At 34.0% G+C, this 18,105-nt stretch overlaps 2 protein-coding genes across 4 annotated transcripts in view; one reads left to right on the top strand and one right to left on the bottom strand.

Moving 5' to 3' along the window:
* LOC136036687 (phosphatidate phosphatase LPIN1-like) overlaps window positions 1-18,105 on the bottom strand; it is a 127,059-nt gene that overhangs the window by 24,097 nt on the left and 84,857 nt on the right. For all 3 annotated transcript variants that reach the window (XM_065718997.1, XM_065718998.1, XM_065718996.1), the window contains exons 8-12: window positions 14,747-14,882; window positions 11,398-11,620; window positions 8,584-8,745; window positions 7,051-7,169; window positions 4,033-4,311 (exon numbers count right to left, since the gene is read on the bottom strand). In XM_065718997.1, the coding sequence (XP_065575069.1) occupies window positions 4,033-4,311; window positions 7,051-7,169; window positions 8,584-8,745; window positions 11,398-11,620; window positions 14,747-14,882 (919 nt within the window). The remainder of the gene's footprint in view (window positions 1-4,032; window positions 4,312-7,050; window positions 7,170-8,583; window positions 8,746-11,397; window positions 11,621-14,746; window positions 14,883-18,105) is intronic.
* On the top strand, window positions 1,604-2,637 carry LOC136036598 (putative GPI-anchor transamidase). The gene has a single exon (XM_065718904.1). The coding sequence runs from the start codon at window positions 1,604-1,606 to the stop codon at window positions 2,627-2,629; it is 1,026 nt and encodes a 341-aa protein (XP_065574976.1). The 3' UTR covers window positions 2,630-2,637.

The following is an 18,105-nucleotide window of genomic DNA, read 5'->3' on the forward strand; positions in this document are numbered from 1 at the left end:
TCATCTACTCTCATCAAGACGGTTACTGACAACCAGTGTTAGTTAAGGTAACTTTAACAAGTCCCGATTGAAACCATTTGTTACCAAATTTCTCTGAGAAATTGTTAAGGAACAGTTTCATCAGCTGTATTCTTTTAACTGAACATAAGTGAAAATTAAATCCTAAATATAACGAGCGACTTTTAACAGAACTTCTAAAGTTTTCTTATGTTTTCCAAATCTTTAAGGTTTTTTTATTTCTAGGAGTCAAAGACTTTTCAGCGAACTGATATTAAGAAATTATTTTGAAAAATGTAAATAAAACTAGTACCCTTCACACAACTTTTTTTTCTTTTTTTGTAGGCTCTTCTAAACGAAGACTACCTACCAAATCGGTATCTTTCCGAATTCAATAAGATATCGAACGCCTAAGTTTCATCCCCTCTGTGACTGAGCTTCTAAATGACTATTTTTTCTATTTTTCCCCTCCAGTTTTTCTTTTCTTATAGGGGAGCCCCATACCCTCCCTGATAGACACGAATCCTGGCTTAACTTTTTGACAGTTGTAAAAAAAGGAAAATAAATCTGCCAAAGAGACATATTTAAATTGTAAAGGGCTTCTACATTAAAATGATAATTACTTCAGAGCTATGACATCTGTCATAATTATCTATGACGTATCTGCCGCCAAGAACTATGTCGTCATCTCATCGTCAAAAAGCAGCATAAGAGTAATGCCAAAGTCACATCCTAGTCATACCTGGAAACTTGTTGATAAAAACCACTTTTCATGAATGGTTTGTGTTTTTAGCTGATTTAAGTGTCTCACTTGTAGTACAGAAACAGGATGTTCAAATAGTAAAAACCTGGTTTGGAAAGTAAATCAACAGAATATCGCTCCCAAGTACAGTCAACAAACGCAACAGCTTTGTATCTTTCACCAGATTTATCAGACAGTTAGGAAATGTGTTCAGTTAGGAAAAGTTCAGAGTGAACCTTCACTCTGATTCGGTAATCATAAAAATTACGCTTGAAAGTTGAACATAACTCAACCTACCAAATTACACAAGGGATTTATTATTCGCAGTAGCCACGCACAACTTTGATTTTGTCCACAAGTGTGACTATACGGTGGCTCAGGCATTACAGCAAATTTACAGCGGGGGAAACGCATAAAAATATACCCCCTAGCCCCTACCCTAAATACAATCCTGAGAACAACATTGTTTTAAATAGAGATTTTTTTGCTGCTGAAGAAAAGGGAAATTCGCCATCGTATAAAATCACCATCGCCACCGTAAATTCAGTATCGTAAAAAAATCTATCAAATAGAGGATAATCGAAATGCGAAAAATTCTTTGATTGTAAACGCAAAACCACAGGAACTATGACGTCACTTGATTATTCCCATGTCAGAAAGGGTTGTATAAATTGGAGTAACTTTTAAGGAATCTTTACAAAGAGCAAAATAATTGCAGAAAAGAATTTTTATCGAGAAGAACAAGAAGATTTTAAATTCTAATCACTAACATTGCTAATAACAAGAGGGTCGACCAAAAATACATTCGCTTGAGAATACTATATCATCTAGTCTAAAATAAGACTACATTTATTTTCCCGGATCATGCTGCAAAAACTAGCTCTGGCTTTCACATGCTTAATCCTGTCAGCAGAAAGTTCCAAATCGTCGCACACAAATAATTGGGCCGTTTTGGTCGAGACGTCTAGGTTCTGGTTCGACTACAGACACGTCGCTAATCTCCTTTCTATTTATAGAAGTGTCAAACGTCTAGGAATACCTGACAGCCAAATAATCTTGATGATGGCTGAGGACATAGCCTGTAATCCTCGTAATCCAAGGCCTGCAACTGTTTTTAACAATGCAGAACAACATATCAATGTTTATGGAGAAGAAATAGAAGTTGATTACCGTGGACAAGGGGTTACAGTTGACAACTTTGTTCGATTGTTAACTGGAAGGCTTCCTCCCGAAACCCCTAAATCGAAACAACTGTTGACAGATGAAGGCAGTAATATACTGGTGTATATGACTGGACATGGCATTGATGGTTCCTTTAAATTCCAAGGCAGGGAAGACCTGACAGATGTAAAAATAGCAAATGCCTTTAGGGAGATGTGGCAAAAGAGACGATACAACGAAATACTTTTCATTGCTGACACCTGTCAGGCGGCTTCCTTGTTCCAAAAATTATCCTCACCAAATATATTGGCCATAGGAAGTAGCCTAGTAGGAGAATATTCCCATTCTCATCACATGGATCCAGCTATTGGTGTGCACATAATAGACCAATACACGCATCACGCTTTTGAATTCCTCAAAAGTGTGACCCAAGACAGCGACAAGCGAATGTCAGAATTTCTTGAAATATGTCCGGAAAAGCGTTGCCTTTCAACAATTGGAATTAGGCTGGATCTTTATCAGCGTGATCCTCGAGACGTTAAAGTAACAGAATTTTTTGGCACAATTAGGCCTACTGAAGAATATTCTCTTGATACAGCGTTACTGAAATTTGACAAAAATACCACAACAGTTCCCCTGAAATCCGAAAAGATGTCTGTTATCAAAATCCAATCATCATCCGGGAAGTTTCAGTATGGTAATCAAATATCGTTTCCAAAAAAAGTGTAAAAAGTTGAACCCACCAATCTCTGCTCTAAAAATCGAATTACCTGAATCGCATATATTTTCAGAGAATTGCCACACTCTGTAACTAGGTTTCTGACACTCAAAGGGAGTTCACTTTTTATTTCTGTTGTTTTTATACCTGATGGTAAGCGAGTATTGCATAGAGTTTCAAGACACTGCATATAGTCATTAGCTTTTATTTAAAGGTGGCAGATTTCAGGTTAGGTCAATTGATAAGTCTGCTCGGTTTTGTCTTATGGTTGTAGGGTTGAGTCAAGATCTTCAGGAGTTCAAATCCCGTATCCCCCCCACCGAAAGACTTTTTTGCCCTACTCTTAAAAACAGGAAATCTTAACATTTTAAAAAAAGTTTTTTATTGTAATTCATCCCCCACAAAATCATGGATGCGTCCTTGAAAACAACATATTTAATTTCTTCAGAAGACCGGTTAAATAAAACAAAATTAGCCGAAAACCTGAGGGTATCTAACAAACTAGACTTATGCTTGCAAAAAATGCGAGAGAATTATAATTAGGCGAGGGATAAAATATTCGGTTACCCTATTTCATATCGCTTATGGTTGTATTTTACAAGTTCCCTCTGCAAGTTTGTGTATTATCTCTACACTTTTACAGTATTAATGTTTCACAGTAAGATGACCATTTGGACATCATTCGATAACTGAGATTCTGTTTTTCATTTTTAAATTTTGTTTTGCGTTTTTTAAAGTAAAGAATAAGCTGAAAATTTGTAAAAATAGGTAAATTTTCATATTTTTTGGCAGGTTCAGGTCATCCTCTGAGAAAAAGTCTAATATCACAGTTCTAGCTCAATGAATAGAACGTTTTGAAAGTAATAAACCCAAAGATATAGGCATCTTATCCTCTCAGTGTTATCCTCACAGCTATGGGGTTGTCGTAAAATTGCATGTTTCAAAGGGATCACAGTTTCAAAGGGATAGCTGGTGCTCTTGGGCGGTGTGGTGCACTGGGGAGCAGCAGTAAATAAGGACGAGAGCGCCATAGATGTGCTTGTAAATCGGATTATACATTTTTTTAGTTACAAATTGATATTAGTTTCGTTAGTTGTCATGGCCTTCATGTGGCTCAAAGGACGTAGTGATTATCAAGTCTTCTAGGAACGCGACGTACCACATCTGAGGAAATATAAATAAGGACTGGTCGCCCACTCCCGGGACATTGCAACTGATAAATATTAAATGAAGCTTAAAGTCTATGGTATGAAAAAAAATGTATTTATGAATATTCAGGAACGGCACAGTTGCTCAGTTTTATTTTGGAAATTTGTAAGATTTCTAGTGAGTAGCAATTCTTTTTTTCTTTCTAACCGTGGCAATCTTAGTAAACCTGTCAATAAAACCTCTAATTTATATAAATAAAACTTACTTTGTAATTGTACCATCTATATCACTAATTACTACTTTATCGTCCCAACGCCAGAGGTAGATGTGGCATGTGCATCGTGTTGTACCCTGATAGGCAGTGGTAACACTAAACTGAACTTCATTGGAACCTTCAACTAGATTTAGCTTGGCAATCTGATCTGATGTTAAACGCAGGGATTTCTTGCACTTCTCCTTCCGAGGGGGCTCTTCTGAGGCAGGTATTTCTTCTGATGGTGTTATTTGTTCAGTCAAAGCAATTGTTTCCGTTTCAACAACAGTCCTGAAATTACAAACAATAAATAATGATAAACAAAATTTCCCGCGCAGGGTTGCAGTACCCGTTGAGAAACTTCAGCCGGTACGCTGTGCCCACCAGCGGTTAGCGAAAAGTTTTATACCTAGTTTTGTAAAAATGTGTAACGAAAGTCAGGAGGATTGATTAGTGCTTTGTTTTCTTTGTTTTTTTTTTTTTTTTTTTTTTGCGTCGCTTATTAATGTAACCATACCAAAGAAATTTGGCAGTGCCATGAAAATTTCGGTGAAAATAAAAGTTCATCTATCTATCTATCAATAATAAGGTACAAAAAATAATGCTATTGAATTCTAATTTTATAGAGTAAATGAGTAGCTTCCCTTGAATGGACAAAAGAAGAGAATGAAGGAGAAAAAAGAGAATGAAGGAGAAAAACAGAGAATGAAGTGAAAGCAAGAGCTCCAAATGTTGCAGTTTCAATGGTGAATGGAAGTAAACTGACATTTGAGTGGAAAGAACAAATTAGTACGAGCACTGAAGAACAATTATTTTTCAATTAAAATATTATTCAAAAATATTTGATATTGTTACATCAGTCTATTCCGTGGATACGCTTTTTACTAGTTTGTGTTATCGTTCTGAACATACAAGGAATACAGATAACTGAGAAGAATAATACGAGAAAAATAATAATCAAATAAACTGAGAAGAATAATAATAAGGCAAATGAGAAGAATAATATAAACAAGAAATATATCGTGAATCTAACCTTCTGCAGTAGTCTCCCGGACAGCACTAGGGGCTCTGACTTTGCTTAAATCACAGGTCAAAAAGTTTTTTCTTAGTCAAGATGAAAGAAATAGTAAAAAAAACAGTTAAAACAACAAAAACATAATATAAACAACATAAATAAACACCTAAATAAACATAATCTATGTGGATCCCTAGCGAACCGTTACTTGCTCATATTCTGTTTCATCAGGTAAATGCGTGAACCGTTAATACACCTGACTACTTTTCACTGCATTTACAGACATAAGGATATTATGTAAAAGCAAGAATTTTCAAAAAAACCCCCAAAAAAAATATACGTTGGACTACGAACACTAAATATAATTTTGGGAGTTAATTTGACTTTATTGGTCCATCTGTTTAGTTTTTTTTCTTGTCGATCATGGGTTTTGTTAAGTGATGCGTTGTGTTGTAAATTAATGAAAATATAGGGAACAATCAGAGTGACAGTGGGTTACCTGTGGATATCATTGTTTAGATTTTTTTTTATTATTATTCTTTTTGTTGTCTTTATTTTTGTTGTCTGTTTTGTTGTCTTTATTTTTGTTGTCTTTATTTTACCTGTGGATATCATTGTTTAGATTTTTTTTTATTATTATTCTTTTTGTTGTCTTTATTTTTGTTGTCTGTTTTGTTGTCTTTATTCTGTTGTCTTTATTTTTGTTGTCTTTATTTTACCTGTGGATATCATTGTTTAGATTTTTTTTTATTATTATTCTTTTTGTTGTCTTTATTTTTGTTGTCTGTTTTGTTGTCTTTATTCTGTTGTCTTTATTTTTGTTGTCTTTATTTTACCTGTGGATATCATTGTTTAGATTTTTTTTTTATTATTATTCTTTTTGTTGTCTGTTTTGTTGTCTTTATTCTGTTGTCTTTATTTTTGTTGTCTTTATTTTACCTGTGGATATCATTGTTTAGATTTTTTTTTATTATTATTCTTTTTGTTGTCTTTATTTTTATGTTGGTGAATTAATTGAGGCACTGTGCACAGGTCATTTGACCTTCTAGTAGCGGCTATGTTAATTTAATTTATTTTTATTATGATTTGATGAAAATATGGGAATCAATCAATCAAACAATCTGACGACCATCTTGCTAAATGTTTATTTTAACAAAGATTTTTAAATGTTTATTTTATTAAATGTTTATTTTACATGCATATTGTAAGAAGCTTTATCTGTGTTCTTTGTGACTATTGTGTGACGAGTAAAGAATTTTTAAGGACATTTTAGATGACATATAATCATTTTATAGAGTGTCCTTCTTATTTACAGTAAGTACATTCAAGTTGTTTTGGTCTTTCATTTTAGAGTTCGAACCCATTCCTTTCGACTAGCTGCTATAACTCTACGCTTCCATCAAGTTGGCCATCAAGGTCTGGAGTTATACCAGCCATAAGCAACAAAAAAGCTATAAGCACAGTGTTTGGAATATGAGCAAAAGATGACCGAGCCTAACTAAAATAAGTTATACCAGTATTATTATTTTATTTTGTTTGCTTCTCACTAGATTTAAGTAGACTCTTGTTTCTAAGATTGAGAAATATGCAGCAAAACCTCTGATTTGAACCCCTAACTGGTAAATCTTACCTGTGTCAGAACATTTACCCATTGAAGAGAGGGGTGGGAGGTCAAAACTTGAAAAAATTGCAGTATAAAGGCACAAATTAAAAATGGTCCAAAATGTGGATTCTTTAGAACATCTACCAGATGGAGGGAGGGGGGAGGTACAACATCCCAAAGCGGAAAGGTATAGGATGAATTTTATAACGTCTTTTTTTGCAAAGTTAACATATAACACCATTTTGAATTGTTTACCCTTTTTTAACGCAATATAATCCCTTATTTTTAGTCTATTTTTTTACGTTGATATAGCAACAAGCTTCTTAGATTCAATATTTTTTATTAAGTAAATACAAAAGTAAAAAAAGAGTTGATTAAGTAAATTATATTAAGTAAATGAATAAAAACGTACTGTTCAGTCACCAATTCCTTTTCTTTAGGCTCAAAAGATTGCCCTTCGTTTCTCTCCTCAACAATGTCCTCAACACTCTCCTTCTTTATTAGTTGTTCCTTGCCCGGTTCAATTGTTTTCTGTAAACAAGAATAATTATTTTTAGCCGATATTTGTCATGAATTTATTGACAAATCTTACTAAAAATAACACTTTTAGTTCTAAATATATGACTTTTGACTTAAATATACTGCTTTACTTTGAATAAAACAACTTTTAAAATAAATTTTCAAAGGTTAAAGAGATTAGATTAAAATCAAATCAAATCAAATGAAATCCTCTGGCTGGCAGACGCACAAAAAAGCAGAAAAGGGTACAACCAGAAAAAAAAAAGAAGTACTGGAAAGTATGCAAGAGGTAAATAAAAGTACTAGGTACTACGCAAAGTAAAAGTAATGTTAGATGAGAGCAAAAAAAAGAAAAATGAAAAAAGGGAAATGACAAGAAACCAGGAAGTTTGAGCACAGAAGCTCAATACTTGTGAAGCTTTCCACTCCATTTTCAATCAGCTTAAGGTGAAAATTTACCTATGCGTGTATGTGTCTATGATTTTTGTCAACATCGATTCTTAAAAGTCAAAGGTAATTTAAGAGAAAATTATTAGTTAGCGAAGTCAGAGGTAGCATCCAACCACCCAAAAAGTAAATCTATAAAAATAAATCTAGGGTAGCATCCCCCCCCCCAAAAAAAAATCTCAATTTTTTCAGAATTTTGTTATAACCTTAAATTTAAGCAACTTGTAAATGTCTACAGAAGTGTAAAAGTATAGAGCATTCGACCAGTATAAAAGGATAAGCCTTGTTTTGTCTCCCGAGCAGGTAGATCGAATTAAAACTTTAGGAAAAGATGCTTTTGGGGGATAGGGTTAGGAAGACTTATGACTTTATATTTCGGGGGAATGGAGTGAAAAGTTTTCTCCCGTCTTCAAACGAGTATTCTCCACAATTTTTCAATCTTTTTTATGCATGTCGTGCGACATGCTCTTTCGCTAGTTTCTCATGTTTTTTACATAATTCAGCGATTTTGTATTTTTAACTTATTTTTCTTCTTATGTTTTTTGTAAAGAATTAAATGAAAATTTAGATGGCTTGTTTCACTGAATAGTTGGAGGATAGAAGTACTTGCATTATTTTAATTGCCTTTACCATATCTATATTGAGACAAATGGACCGAAAATGAGAAGCAAAAATCTACCCGTTGGAAAAACATCGCGCTACACAAGTCAGATACAGATTCAACGAGAGAGAGGGCTTAAGGCAATCTTATTTTAAATAAAATTGGATAAGCATTATAATCTCGGGTTTAGATTTTTCTAGATAACTCTGGCAATCTCTTGTCTTGTCCGTATATTTCACAAATTTTGCCACCCCACCTCCCTCCCCAGCCCATAAAAATTGAAATCTCGTTTATATATCTGATCCCAAGGATTTGAAGCCCCTTCCCTTGGGCAACCGCTCGATCCCAACTCAGTCAAATTAAACCAAATTGTTTTACCTCTATCTCGACTTTCTTCGCCAAAGTTGTTTCTGAATTTGACTTTTTCGTTTCAGTGGCTCGACTCCAAGGAAACCATGACCGAGATCTATGTTGCTCTAGTTTCTTCTTTTCTTCCCTGGGTTTTGTCATATTTTCATAGACTAGATTGTCAATCACACTCTAAAAAGACAGAATAGTAAATCAAATTTATCCACAGCGGGGCAAGGGGGAGTATGGGCAGCTCCCATTAAAACGTTGCCAATTCATGATGTTATTGGGAGCTTTCCAAGGAGTTTTATCCCCTTTGTCAGGGAGCACCTTAAAAAGTCTTTGTATCTTTCGTGAAATAAACAGGGTTCCATCTTCCTGTTTTAAGTTTCATTCATGGTCTCTTTTTATACTGTCCCTTTTTTGTCTTTTTATGGCGCCATATTAGGTTTATCATGCTTGATGTGAAACACTTAGGTCTTTTCTTGTTAACTCTGTTATACACACACACACACCCCCCCCCGTCTTTTTTTCTTTGTGACCGCTGTCATTACTGTAACTTCTTGTATCCGAATCATGGTTCGAAGAAATATCATTCTCGAGCAGCACTAGTCATTTGGACGTATAATTTAAAGTAATTACAATAAAACAAATTTTAACGTAATATATCTGATATCATGCAAAGAGGGAACGCAAGCCTATGGTAAAAAAAAAACAAACACAAATTTTGGAGAAAAAACACCTAGTAATAGAAATTGTCACTCAATGCTGCTTCAGGAACGATAACCGTTATTTCGGTTCAATTTCATAATAAAATATTTAATGATAGATAGATTTATTTTCTATCTAATATAAGAACATGTTTCTAATCATTACAAAAAATAGCTTAAAACACCTTGAAAATAAAATTGGAAAGAAAATGCGTCATTGGAAACAGCGTGGTCAAAAACCCTTATGAGAAGGTTTTCATCCCCCATTCAAAAGGCCCAAGAATTCTTTTTCAGCCAGTATAGCACTGACGTGTTCCTTTTCCCTCAATTTAATAGACAGGGACAACATCTTCTCATGGGACAGGGACAGGGACAACAACATGACTACTCATAGTCTATAATACTTAGTACAAAGTGAGTACGATGGTTCAAATACTTAGCAGTTATTAATCTGAGAATGAAAACTTGGCCGACACATCATTTACCCTTCCAAAACGGCAATATTCCCAAAACCTTATCTACAACATTTTTTACTCCAATTAGCATCATCCTCCTAATAACTCTAATAACTGCTAATAAACCGAGTTAATAGCTCCTCAACTATTATACTCAAACCCGTTACTTAAATCACATTCATAATTTTCAGCATGTTACATCTAATTCGTAAATATCGAAGCTCAAAACTCATTTACCATACTATCAAAAAGTTCGCGGTAACGAACTGTGAGTGAGAAGAGAATCGGTCCAAAAGCAACCGGAACCCTTGTAAAGGGATATTGACTACAATTAACATATTAACTGAATTGAGTACAATTAATTCCGAAGGTAAAAAAATTCACTAGGTTTACAGCTGTCCATCAGAAGATATTTTTATTTTTTGCCATAAAAAAGATCAAGTATCCGTGTTTATTTTGTTTGTTTCTTTCTTAATTCTTTTTTCCCCCAGGGGTGACAGTATCGAACCAATGGTCTTAGAAGAAAGGGCAAATTTGATTGGGAACTAGAAGTTCTAGTGTCCTTTTCACGTGACCAAAAAGATTGGAGAGCAACTAGCCCCAACAGGGCCCTGTTTTCCCAAAGACATCAATCAAAATTTTGAGATAGTCATTTTGTTCAGCATAGTTGAAAGGTCCAATAACTATGCGTCTTGGGATAAAACAACACTCCAAGCCCCTGGGGAGAGGCTGAGACTTATGCACTTTGCTTGTTTTTTAAATATAGTATTTCTTATTTGGAACCATGCGGAGACCTTCCGGTGTGAGGGGGATGGGTATATATATATATATATATATATATATATATATATATATATATATATATATATATATATATATATATATATATATATATATATATATATATATATATATATATATATATATATATATATATATATATATATATATATATATATATATATATATATATATATATATATATATATATATATATATATATATATGTTGCTTTTTTATACCACAATGTTTAGGGGGGAAAAGGCTCATGCATTTACCTGTGGAAGAGATCTATTAAATGAGATCCAACTCATAATTATAGGAAGTGCAGTGGCTCGATTGTAGTACTTCGAACCAATGCGAATCACCAGGGCAGGGTTATCAATAACTTTTGGGTTTTCAGCTAAATCATCAAAGCTAACTATCGACTGTAGAAAAAGATCTTCAGTTTAACGGACATCACCCGTTAACGGAAAGCAACTTCAGTTTAACGGACATACCCAGAAATAAAACTTGTCCGAGGGGTAGACAAAAATAAACTAAAACGAGAAAAAAAGCAATCCACAACACCCTTCCTAGTCGGCACCACACACCTAATTACAAAGCAATTTCAATAAACGTACTATTCTATTAATACCCAAAAAGCCCGTGAATATTTATTTATGTATATTTATATATATCTATATTTATATTTATATATATATATATATATATATATATATATATATATATATATATATATATATATATATATATATATATATATATATATATATATATATATATATATATATATATATATATATATATATATATATATATATATATATATATATATATATATATATGTTGCTTTTTTATACCACAATGTTTAGGGGGGAAAAGGCTCATGCATTTACCTGTGGAAGAGATCTATTAAATGAGATCCAACTCATAATTATAGGAAGTGCAGTGGCTCGATTGTAGTACTTCGAACCAATGCGAATCACCAGGGCAGGGTTATCAATAACTTTTGGGTTTTCAGCTAAATCATCAAAGCTAACTATCGACTGTAGAAAAAGATCTTCTGGTGGCTCGTCGTAATCATCTAACCCACCACACAAGGACAATTCAATGGTCTGTCTGCAAAGATAAGAAAGGAAAATCGATTAAACTAGATATCATGATTCGTCTTTTGACTTTAATAGCCATATATTTTCAAATTTAGCTATTATTTTTATATTTTAGGCATGATTTTTATTGTGGTATTATAATTTTAAGTTATAATAAATATGTATGACATGGTTATTTTCTTAATATTTTATATTATTAAATATTTTTTTTTATTTTTGCTTAATAAATTTCTATATTTTTATATTTTTTGGCCTAATTTGGCCAAACATTTTCATATTTGGCTATTACTTTTATTATATTTTACATTTTTGTTGCATAGTTTTTTTCAATTTATATTATTTAAATTTCTATTTTGTATGGTCCTGGACCAAATATTATTATATTCTTTATTATTTTTATATTTTATATGGTCAAATGTTCAAAAACCATAACGTTGACAGAAAAGTCATATATTTATTGATGCTTCATAAGGTTTAACTGAAAGCGTTTGAGGGAATCGCAAGTGCCATATACGATTTAATTGAATGGGTCTCTGAAAAATGAAAAAATTCAACAAACAAAATAGGCCAAACCACATTTTTTTGGCCTTTCACAACATTTTCCTAACCACTTGAAATACTAATAGCATATACGGGTCTTTGACCTAACAAAAAATACAATGCCAAGTTCGCTCTTCCTCTTCTGCCTACAGAGATATGCATCCAGTTCAATAGGTGATTATCACACCTGAACCGAAAAAACAAAGAACAAAAAACCTCCAGAGCCACTGAATGGTTCAGTCTAAAGTCTGGTGTCCGTCAAGGATATTTTCTGTCTTCAGTATTGTCTGCGATCGTCATAGACTATATGCTTCGAATTTGCAACTTCACTGGTGGAATTCAACTGAATTCAACTTCCAAAAAAAGCGAAGCCAGTAGGTGTGTCAATTAATAAAGAAAAACCGAAAATAACCAAAAATAATATAAGAGGTTGGATTAGAGGGGCACCTGCCCCTCTAATCCAAGTTGAAACTGATCTAATTGAGTATATTGAAGAATTTGAGTAGGGGAAATTTCCACAAGTATTGCATACACAGGTAGCGTTTTTTAAGAAGCTCAGAAAAGGGTGGGAGAACACGCTTTACTCCATAGAATTGAGTGGTAAATTTTACACGAGGTGGGGGATATCCTGACATGATTTGGAAAACGGTCAGAGATTAAATAAAAAAAAAATTCACCTGAAAGCAAGAAGCAACATCACTCCGTGTATCCTTATATTCCTCGCTTGTTACGCTAAAATCTTATTTTTTTCGCCAATTCTTTAAGAACGACTCTTGAATTACGACAGCTGTTGAATTTGAATGAGAAGTATTTTTAAAGAACTTAAAGACTTAATTGTGAAAAGCGAGGGATTAAGAAGAGGCTTCACTCCTCATGTACGGAATATTTTTGTTCATTGTTTTAATGTTGCTCCTTACTTTCAGCACAAAAAAAAACTTTCAATTTTTATTTAAATCTCAGAAAAAGTGATAGTAACATCTCGAAACCATTGCACACATATCTGCAACTCAACACCTAAAGCTGAATTCCCTAAAAAGATGAGAACGCCACGTGGACTTTTGAACTAAACGTCAAATTATTGTTTGAATCTTCAGTAAAAAAGACTTTATTCTAAAAAAAAAAGACTTCAGACTTTACAAGAAGGCTTTGATTCAGATTTCGATATGAAATTTGACAGGAACCAGAAATAAATGTTAAGACTGAAAATTTCCTTAATAATGCCTATAACTCATGCGGTTTACAAAATTTCTTCTATCAAGGGTCGGGTCTGTAGGGAGAGAGTTGAAGTTGGATAAATGGTGTATTTTTAGGTGGCTATTTTGAAATTTTTCATAGAAAAAAGATTGTTTTGAACCATCTCAGGATTAAAAAATCCCCCCCCCCCCCACCCCGTCCAACTGCCTTAAAGTAATTTAGAACCCAGCGTTGGGCCCATTTAAAAATTTACAAAAATTACACAGTTTTTCAGTTCTTTGTATTTCTCTTTTTTCTTGCTGGGACACAGGCGGTTGAACCGACGTTCCAATTGCTGGGTCTTTTTTACAGGGACAAGTAGCAAGCCTATCACCCAACCTTGCTTCAGCTGTGACTGGTCCCTGGGCCACGTATTGCCAAGCAGAGAATGTGCTTTCACAGTGTTCGCGCATGAACCAAAACTTGGCAAATAATCTCGAAAAAGAATTATTCGTAGAAATGATTTTCATGGACATTCATAATTATCCATGCTGGTAGACGACCTAGGCTTGTGAATAGTCTGTGTGTCTTATGTGAGTCTTATCCAGTTTATTGACTAGGGTTTTCAAGGCCAGTTTATTTTAAGGCGTTTTCAAACTGACCAGAAGTGTCCCCGAAATGTCCCAGATTATCCGAAGAAACGACTTGGTGTTACATATCAGCGTCTAAATGTTCGCAAGATAGCAGAAGAGACTATAATACCACTAAACATAAGTCATGCCACGTCCTTGTCATTTCATATGACCTTTCTAATGCTGAAAATGAAAGCGACTGATGGAATGATGGGGTTTAGCCCTTCAGCCAGGAAGTGCGATGGGAGGTTAAGGGCCAGCCATTCTGTTCTTTCACATATCCTTCCTGTTTATGAGTCACTTAGCTAGGAAAATATCGACCAAGTGGTAAGTTCCTCTGAAGGAGTATCTTTTAATCATTTTTTTTTTCTTGTGCATGATCAACGCCTAATATTCAATTAGTTTCATGTATCGTTAAATATTTTTTGTGCCTCTTATAGGGCTTTTAAGTTAGAACCGATAGCAGTCTTGATCATTTTCATATGCAAAATGTAATTAAGAAATTACTACTACTAAAGAAAAATGTGATACAATTTAACAATTCGGCAAATTTTTGGATAATGATTGACTTAATGAAATCTATGAAAATATGCCAATCATGGACAAATGTGAAAAATGCAGTATCAAGTAAAAAACACAGAAAAAACTACTACAAATTTTGAAATAATTTGACATTAGGTACATTTTTTTGATAATAATTGAGTTAGTAAAACCCATGAGAGCCTAACAATCATGGATAAATCTGACAAAAAAAAAAAAATCCCAAACAAGAAGATACATAAAAAGCGTACCTCGACATAAAAGGGTCTCTTCCTTCTTCTAAATCGCTCTCAATCCCATGCCTATCCGGATAACCATAAATAGTGGTAGGAGAATTTGGAAGGGATAGTCCATGACCTGACTCAACATCATCGTCTTCAGGTTGAACTAAAAGCAAATGTACAATGTAAATAACCAACTATATTAAACATGTAAAATATCTATAAGGCAAAAAGAGTTTTTGGTAATCCAATATATTCATGCGAAAAGTGTTATAGTAATACGGTAAACCCTAGGCTAAGCTGAATTTCAAAAGATTGGCACATTTCTCAGCTAGACCGAAACTTTCACTGAATCAAATTTCTAATTCATTACAATAGAGATAAGAATGGCGGCTGTAATTACCAAATAGAAAATAATCCTAAAGTGCTTTAAATAAATGAAAATTTTTTTAACTATTTCGCATGCCGATCAATGGCCTACCGATCTCCTGATTCTGTTTTTTTTTCCCAAAAGTGCGTGGTTGTGGCAAAACATCCGACACTTCCCGTCGACTGGTATAATCCCATACAATATGCCAGCCCATGCTCGCGGCAGCAACGCCATAAGGAATCTGCATCAGGGCCATTAGCAAGTCTGAAGTTTTGTCATATTGACACACAATTATTATATGATTGCATTTTTTCTTATACAATACATGCTTAAGCAACCTATCGAAAACGATGTTATTAGAACAAGGAATGATATAAAAAAAAGTTTGAGAACTATTACAATTATTTTGGGAGTTCTATTGCATAAACACGTCTTGCAAAATTATGCTATGCGCTTTCTTTCAGGGAATTCAGATCAAACTAACAATATAAAGCCAAATTTTTTGACTAAGAAAACAATACAGAAAATAAAAAAAATGTGACTCTCTACACTTAAATCTTCTCATAACCTAAAACCGTTGCAAAATTGTATTCAGTGTGCCTTTTCTTACGATTTAGATGCAGAAAAAGATGTAATAATGTTACTTAGTAAGAAAACAATACTGAATCAAACAGTTCGTGGTAACGAACTGTAGTAAGGAGCGACCCGGCTCAATACTAACCGAAACTCTAAAAAACGGAATTTTTACAGCAATAGTTACATCAAAAGAATTGCATTTTGATGTTGATTTTAAATATATAAGTTTTTGTTAAGTTTAAACTTACCCATCAAAAGTTACGAGCCTGAGAAAATTTGCCTTATTTTGGAAAATAGGGGAAAACACCCCTTAAAGGTCATAGAATCTTAACGAAAATCGCACCATCAGATTCAGCGTATCAGAGAACCTTATTTTAGAAGCTCCTATCTACAAGCTCCTATTCTTGTTTTTTCAAGCTCCTATCTACAAAAATGTGGAATTTCGGATTTTTGCCAGAAGACAGATCACGGATGCATGTTTATTTGTTTGTTTTTTTCCCAGGGGTGATCGTGTCGACCCATTGGTCCTAGAATGTCGTATGAGGGCTCATTCTAACGGAAATTAAAAGTTTTAGTGCCCTTTTTAAGTGACTAAAAAAATTGGAGGGTACCTAGGCCCCCTCCCACGCTCATTTTTTTCCCAAAGTCATCGGATCAAAATTCTGAGATAGCCATTTTATTCAGCATAGTCTAAAAACCTAATAACTATGTCTTTGGGGACGACTTACTCCTCCACAGTCCCCGTGGGAGGGACTGCAAGTTACAAACTTTGACCAGTTTTTTACTGTATTAAGAAGTAGAGTTAAGAGAAAGAGTCAAACTTCAGCGTAAAGAGCGAGGCGTTGAGGAGGAAAAGCCCCTTTCATATACTAAGTAATTTCTGTTCGTTTTAAGTTTTAATGTCGCTCCTTACTTTCATTAAAAAAAAAAACTTGTTTTTTTTTTTATTTATTTCCTTATAGGACTATCAACTAAACTAATGGTACGTTTACTGGCATAAGGCCATACACGAGTTGCATTGACACAGATATTATTGAGCTTTGGCGCTTGAGTTCTGTTGGTCACCATTTAAGTTATGGGTCATGCATTTCCTGAAACTTTTACATTTTTTGTTTTATTTTTTATCTTTTTTTTTGGGGGGCCTTTGATCGATCTATTCAGGAAAACAAACACAGAGAGAACCAAAACCACTCTCCAGTTACAATGTGTCATGCCTATCTTTTTATTGATTCGAGTTTCCAATACCTAGTGCACCGTAAAATAACCATAAAAAAAACATGTTTTTGTGTTCATTGTGCAAAAGGAGTTTATTTTCTTTTTCAATCTACTCTTCTTCTCTTCTCTTTTCTTCTTATTCAGTGCAAAAGGAGTTTATTTTCTTCTTCAATCTTCTCTTCTCTTCTTCTTCTGTGCAAACAATGAACTTTGGTGCAGATGGTTCTCATTTTAGAGCAACACGAGTGGAGAACGTCCAACGTCATGTAAATGCTTCTTTGCGTCGCCCTTGATCGACACTGATATCTATCAGCTCAATGAAGTTGCTTTTTACGATCAAGATGCAATTGGAAGGAAATTTTGCCCCGTTAAATAGCCCCAATTTGTCTTAAAAATAAGATACGGCATGTACGGATTGGAATGAAGAAACTCCAGAAAGGAAAATGGGATGGAACTGCTAGAGGAAATAGAATGAGAACAAGGCGGTGAAACGCAGATTATTAAAAGTAATATTTTTCAGCATAAAAAAGAAGATGGGGAGAAAGAATTTCAAGACAGATTGTCAAAAGTAATATTTAACATTACAAAAAAGGACGATACTAAAATGTACTGATATGAGCCGGGAAACAAGAAATTGATACCTCATTCGAATTTCCTACTATCATTAGGGTGTCAAGAAAACAAAATTGTCATTATTCTTCTAAGACGCAGTTGCATATATATCATGTAGACTGCATATGATCTTTCGTTTGGCAAGTGTTTTAAAAAGTGCATGAAAAGCGACAAAGAAAGAAAATTTTCCATCAGTACCAGGAACGAGCACAAGCCAAATTAGCGCCAACTGAGTTCTTACACCATTAGAGCTAGAAAAACGTGCAACGTGGACCACGTTCTTCAAACTCGTAGAATTCGTCACAATTATTCTTCTAAATCGCCATCGTATGTAAGCCATTTAGTGCAATGAAAAGTGCTCAAGAAGGAAAATTGTTCTTCAAGCCGAATTGGTGCCAACCAAGTTCTTGCACTTTTAGAGCTGAAGAAACACGTGCAACGTAGCCACGATCTTCAAACTCGTGAATTTCGTCGCCATTATTCTTCAAAATCGTAATCGTATGTAAGCCATTTAGTGCAATGAAAAGTGCTCAAGAAGGAAAATTGTTCTTCAAGCCGAGTTGGTGCTAACCGATTTATTACATTTTAGAACAGAAACAAAAAGTGCGATGTAGCC

This window comes from Artemia franciscana, chromosome 15 (genome assembly GCF_032884065.1).
Source record: "Artemia franciscana chromosome 15, ASM3288406v1, whole genome shotgun sequence".
Classification (NCBI taxonomy): Eukaryota; Metazoa; Arthropoda; class Branchiopoda; order Anostraca; family Artemiidae; genus Artemia; species Artemia franciscana.

Bases quoted from the DNA above. Each gene is read 5' to 3' on its own strand.
- LOC136036598 (XM_065718904.1), top strand. From the start codon at position 1,604: ATGCTGCAAAAACTAGCTCTGGCTTTCACATGCTTAATCCTGTCAGCA.